General features: G+C 36.0%; 1 protein-coding gene across 1 annotated transcript; it reads right to left on the reverse strand.

Annotated features, from left to right (window-relative positions):
• Positions 1-4,066: 4,066 nt before the first annotated feature.
• On the reverse strand, positions 4,067-5,863 carry LOC128984522 (uncharacterized). The gene has a single exon (XM_054403853.1). It carries the CDS (start codon positions 5,861-5,863, stop codon positions 4,067-4,069), a length of 1,797 nt encoding a protein of 598 aa, XP_054259828.1.
• Between the last annotated feature and the right edge of the window lie 357 nt (positions 5,864-6,220).

The following is a 6,220-nucleotide window of genomic DNA, read 5'->3' on the forward strand; positions in this document are numbered from 1 at the left end:
CAACAAATGAAAGAAATTCCAGTCACATGTTTTATTTACAGCGTTGGGTGAAAATAGGGGAAATCTGTAAATTACATAATATTTTTGGTCGAGTTTTCGACCACTAAACGACCTCTAGTATATAATAAAAATCAACATTGTGTAATTAAATATTGGATTGAAATTTAATGCAAACAATATAAAAAACCTTTAACAAACTGTCATTAAGTTTTGCTTTTCTCAGTCCACGCGCACTGCAGTATCCGCGTGGTGTTAGCACAACTTATGTTTTACACTACACAACATTAATAGACGCCACACACGAATGTGGTCTGCTGAGTCCATTGCTCGTTGGAAAAAGAATTTATTTGTCCAAAGACAAACATATCTTCTTGACAGAATCGATTTTGCCGGCGTCAAAGAACTCTTGATTGATGTCAACCAACACTTTTAACATCTGACTGACAGCAGTCTTTCTGTCACCCCTTTATCTTAGTGTTTGGTTTCTAAATAGCTTTACGTAGTGCAATAACATATCTTACGCCATATAAAGGTTGCCATGTACATGTGTAGATAAAGACTGCAAGAAGTCATACTAATGACTCTGACTACTGTAAAGTTGAGACAAAGTGAAATTTTAAAAAAAGTTGTGTTTTTTCAACAGAATGCCAAACTACTCAACGTGTATACATAATGAACATATACCAGAATTAAGTTGTTTCTATACTTGTCTATAGACTTGTATTTAATTTCTCTACATTTTATATTATGATTTTTGCTATTGTAAATTGTTACTTTTCGATGTATTTTATTAAATAATTTTCTTCTCAGCTAATTTTTTAAGCTAACTGATACAAGATTAAAATGGTTTGGTTTCTAACTTGAGATAAAAATGCAAAATCATTTGTTGATTTAGTTTGTTATATTAATTCTGGGTTTTACAGTAAATATGGTAAAATGAGGAACTTAATACACCAACTTTTTAATAGTAAAGACGTTTCTAAAAAACGGTCCACTCAAAAGATACAGACAGAATCTCTTGTGTTGATAAATAAAACACAGTTACACAATACAAAAAAAATATTTGACACATATATCAATTTAAAAAAATTGTATTTAGTAAAACAAGTGCAATCAGTGCATTGAATATTGGACACGTTGCAATTCCATTGTGGTTGTAGTTTTAATGGCAGCTGTCAATGCGATTTTATCGATACCACGTGTGAATTTGAATAAACGGATCTCTTTTATGATCAAAATGAAATATTTAAGCATAAAGGCCTATTGTAATTTTTAAGCCCTGGCGTGAAGTTATAAAAACTACATTTGATTACCTTTGAAACTTCTTATAAACCAGTACAATATGCCAATAAATGTGACAAAACCATTATTAACGTATTATCAAAATCGACAAACCCGTTTAATATATCGTAAACATATGATGCCGGTGGCCGGTGATATAATCGATACAATCACAGAGAATAGTGATAGATATGCAGTATTTATATGTATTGAATTGAAAATGTGCTTGGTAGCCTATATCCTTAACTTACAAAAACACTTAAAGGAAATCGAATAAATGTCCTATGCGGTGGCTTAATTTTGTTGTAAAGCATTTAGAGTCGTTAAATTAAAACGTTTGAGAGGAACTTTGGGCAGAACGGGAAACTTTAATTTGGTTAAAAGGAGGAATGGTACAATTGTATAGCCAGCAAAGTGGAGAACGATCAGTTTAACGATGTTATAATTACTGTTGCAAATAAAGTACTGCTTCCACAATTACTTTCCTGGCTGCTCTTGTAAAACCTCGATTCGAATGAAAAGCTTATGCAAGCGTATTTTACAGTTGCAACACAGCAGATACTGGTATTGGCAGTTTCATCGTATTTGGTTTGTTTACAGTTTTGAAAACAGTGTTTTTGTATATTTATAATTAAAATATCCGGTAAACATTAAGACGTTGTTTTAGTTTTGGACGATCAGCTATACTGTAGTTTATTTTAAACAATATGCAGTTAATCAAGTCTTACCTCATCAAGTCTAAAACTTGTTTATTCCTTGTTTAACCTTCTATGATAAGTTAAGTTATCTTGTTTGAATGGTTTATTATGACATTTTTCATCACTTATCAGTAAAATGCAAGTTTTGTGACGTTATTGGGTCTGAAGTTTTAGGTGAAAAGAAACACTTGTAATCAACACAAACACAACGAAACAACAGTAAACACAGCTATGAAATGTTAAAGTGTAAAATAATATTTCTAAATATTCCAATCCAACGTCCATGATATATCTGATTATGAAGTATCATTATACTTTATACCTGATGTATGAAGTGCTGCTTCGAAGTAGGGTATAACCTTTTCTCTTCGGTTTTAGGGGCAGTCAGCGTAAATGTTTTAGTTTAAATAGAAGAACAGATTGCAGACAATACTTATATTTATCTTAACATTACCTCCATACAGATTTACCTTTAAAATAGCTACATCATAATCAATTGTCATATAATCATTGTTATTCAGTCCGTTACAGCTCACCACTTAAATTAACGTCCCACTCAAAGACGTTTTTTGCAGTGACACTTTGATTACAACGGTATTAAATTTTTTAAATTACTTCTCCATCCCTCCAGTTAGAATCAGACTTAAGCAGCTTCAAAGGGCAAATAAAAACTAACTCTCGGTTGCTACAACGCTCTTGATAAGTCGGTTGTAGGTTTAGTTGGTTTTAAGTTTTCTTTTACTTGATTTGGCAGGATTGTCGTTTTAAGTATTTTAACTATGAAAATATACTTTTCATTGAAATTGTGGCCATACAAAGTTATGAATGGAGATGAGTGTATGATGAGTGGCGCGATCTAGTAGTCTTGTTAGTGACTAAGGCCGACATATTCCTTAGACACAGCTGTTAATTAGTAGAACATAATGGCAACTAGGGACCCACAGTTTATAGTGGAATTAGAACCAAATATTTGCCTTAACGAATTGGTCTAATTATCAGGATAGTACTGCGGATAGTCGTAGTACTCACTAGTGCGGACGTTAATACACACCAGGGAGTATCGCATCCTCAGTGCATGCCTATAAATATCCACAATTCGTGACCTCCTAGTAGCTGGATTTACAGGACAACGCCACCGTCCCAGTCATAATGTTGTTCATATGTTGGCATGACTTATGACAATATGTATTTCATAAAGTCGTCCGATGGGGAGATCAAGCTGGACTCGTGGTGGAGCGTACTATTTGGTCTTGTGTTAAAATCCCGCCAATTTCAATCTGATTTACCTACGGTATAGCCTACTGCCACGACCCTCTTGAGGCCCATCCTGGAGTAAGTTTTAAAGCGGTTGTGGGCTAAAGCAGAGCGTCGTAGAAGTTTATGCCTCTAATGGAGTTTTCAGTTACATATTTGGATAAAAGGGTGTAAAACTAGCGAATTATCTTCCCAACACAGTCCCTTTGACACACATAACTTGAGCTGCAAACTATATATTTGTTGTTTTCAGCTACGTTTTGTGCTTTACTGTTTGCTTCGTAATCTTGTCATGTTTTTTTATGCTTACCTGAAAACGGAGTAAAATTTTAAATCTTGAAACTTAGTAAAACGTTTTACTACAGTAATCCATTATTAAAACGTCTGCAATCTATATAAATAAAATTAGAGTTTTGTCTGTACATTGCTCAGAATTATATACTTTTAGGTTATTTTTACGTTTTATACATTAAAGAAGCAGAAACGAGTCTTATCTCAATTTCTGTCTGTCTGTCTGTCCCTTTGTCTGTAACACTCAAGATGGCATTTTACGCAATCTTCTCCGTGAAAACCAGAGTACATAATATCAAGATCCAAGTCATTTTAATGTATTCACTGGATTGGCGAGTGTTCAAAATGAATAGTTTAAATTATTTATTATATCTGTAAATGAAAAACTGATGTTCCTTGGTGAACATTTAAGCAACACTAAAAATCTTTATTTATTTACAAATTGGAATAGAAGCATATTTTTTGTAATCATCTGTTTAAAGACAGACAAAGTTCAATATAATTAAACCTTTAACTAACATAACATTTTCTCCGGGGCGAGTTTAAGTCATCAGCTTGACTAGTTTAGCAGTTGGTCTTCTCCAGGTGCCGGTGGACGTTTTGATGTCTGCCACCCTCACTTGGCCATCTCGTCCAGGGTAAACAGCTTCGACTACACCCTTTGTCCACCTTCCTCTGGCTTGGTTTTCATCAGTTATTAAAACCAAGTTACCGACTTGCAGATTTACTTGTTTTGTGTGCCACTTGGAGCGTTTGTTTAGTAAAGGCACATATTCTTTCAGCCAACGTTTCCAGAATTTGTCTGCCATGTCCTGTGCGATCTTCCATTGTCTATGCAGGTGCTTCTCCGTTATAATGACAGCTGGTGTGACACTATCTGCTCCTCCCTGGAGAAAGTGGTTTGGTGTCAAAGGGAGCTCATCATTAGGGTCGTCTGATACAGGAAATAAGGGTCTGTTGTTGATTATGTATTCTACTTCACATAATAGAGTAGTCAACGTTTCTTCTTTAGGAGCTTGGGTGTTTAAAATCACTCTTAAACATTTCTTCACCGATTGTATAAGACGTTCATGCGCACCACCCATGTGAGGGCTCGCCGGTGGTAGAAAAGTCCACTTCATCATCTTCCCCACGCAGAACGTTTTAATTTGTTCGTTATCAAAAGACTCAAGTCCTTTTCTTAATTCCTTCTCTGCGCCCTTAAAGTTGGTACCATTGTCTGATATCAATTCCGAAGGACAACCCCGTCTTGCTGCAAATCTCCTGATTGCAAGAATTGCCGAGTCCGTATTGAGAGAAGTTGCAATCTCCAAGTGTACCGCTCGCACTGACAGACACGTGAACAACACTCCATATCGCTTTTCTCTTCTGCGACCTATAGTGACTTCCAGAGGCCCAAAATAATCCACAGCCACACAGGTGAATGGACGTCCATAAGGTTCTAATCTGTTTGCCGGAAGAGGAGCCATCTCAGGATTTTTAGGTGTGTTTCTGCGCAGCTGACACTTCTTACAATTTGCCCAACAGCTCTTAATTGCTCGCTTCAAACGGATTACCCAAAATCTTTGTCTCATATTATTTGCTACAGTTTCTTGGCCCTGATGAGCTGCCTGTTCATGTTCATGTTGGATCAATAGGACTGTAAGTCGATGTTTCGGATCTAAAATTATGGGATTTTTCAGGTCTTGACTGATTTGGTTCCCATATTCAGTCCTTCCTCTCATTTTTAATAAGTTCCCTGTCAAAATAGGGCTTAGCTTATGAAGTCGACTTTCTCGAGGAACTGGCTTGTTCTCCTCAAGATTCTTCATTTCTTTAGGAAAAGATTCTAGTTGTGAAAGTCTGAAGCAGGTTTCTTCAGCTCGTTGAAGCTCTTCAACACCAAGACTCACATTTGTATTTCTCTCAGATTTACATCTCGTATTGGAAATGAATCGTTGCATCCATGCTACTGCTCTTATGAGTCTGGAGTATTTTGAAAATCTCTCCATATCGATAACATTTTCTTTGTTTTCAGGTAAAATTGCTAAGGCTACTTCATTGCAGTCTTCTTTTCTCGGAATGCTTTCAATTTTTGGCCATTCTTTTTCTTTTTTAAGTAAGAAGGATGGACCTTGGAGCCAACGGCAATCGTTCGTTAATGGAGTTGCTGATTCCCGTGTAGCTTCATCAGCTACATTTTCTGTTGTAGGTAACCACCTCCATTGATTTCTGTCTGAGTTGCTCAGTATTTTATCAACACGATTAGCAACATAGGCTGACTTTTGCTTTTGAGTTGCTTGAATCCAGCACCACACAATTCTTGAGTCCGTCCAAAAGTATGTTTGGTCTATTTCCATTTTGTGAAACTGATAGATCAAAGATGCAATTTGACTGCCTAATACAGCTGCTTGCAGTTCAAGTCTAGGGATGGTGGACGACTTTAGGGGAGCAACACGTGATCTTGCCAGTACAAAAACAACTTCCACGCAATCTTCTGGTTTTTCAGTCCTAAAATAAGCAACCGAACAAAATCCTTTCTCACTTGCGTCACAGAAAATATGTAATGATACAGTGCAGTTTCCAGTCAAGTTGTAGCATCGAGGTATTTTCAGATTTTCCGAAATCTTCACATCTTCCATCCAATAAAAAACGTAGTGAGTCTTGATCTTCTGGAATAATCTTTATTCTCAAAAACATCTCTTCAATATCTGCTG

Source organism: Macrosteles quadrilineatus, unplaced genomic scaffold (genome assembly GCF_028750875.1).
Source record: "Macrosteles quadrilineatus isolate MER2022 unplaced genomic scaffold, UCM_ALF_1.0 Scaffold_2__2_contigs__length_208266976, whole genome shotgun sequence".
Lineage (NCBI taxonomy): Eukaryota > Metazoa > Arthropoda > Insecta > Hemiptera > Cicadellidae > Macrosteles > Macrosteles quadrilineatus.

What these genes read in the sequence shown, in the direction of transcription:
- LOC128984522 (XM_054403853.1), bottom strand. Translation starts at nt 5,863, where the DNA reads ATGGAAATAGACCAAACATACTTTTGGACGGACTCAAGAATTGTGTGG.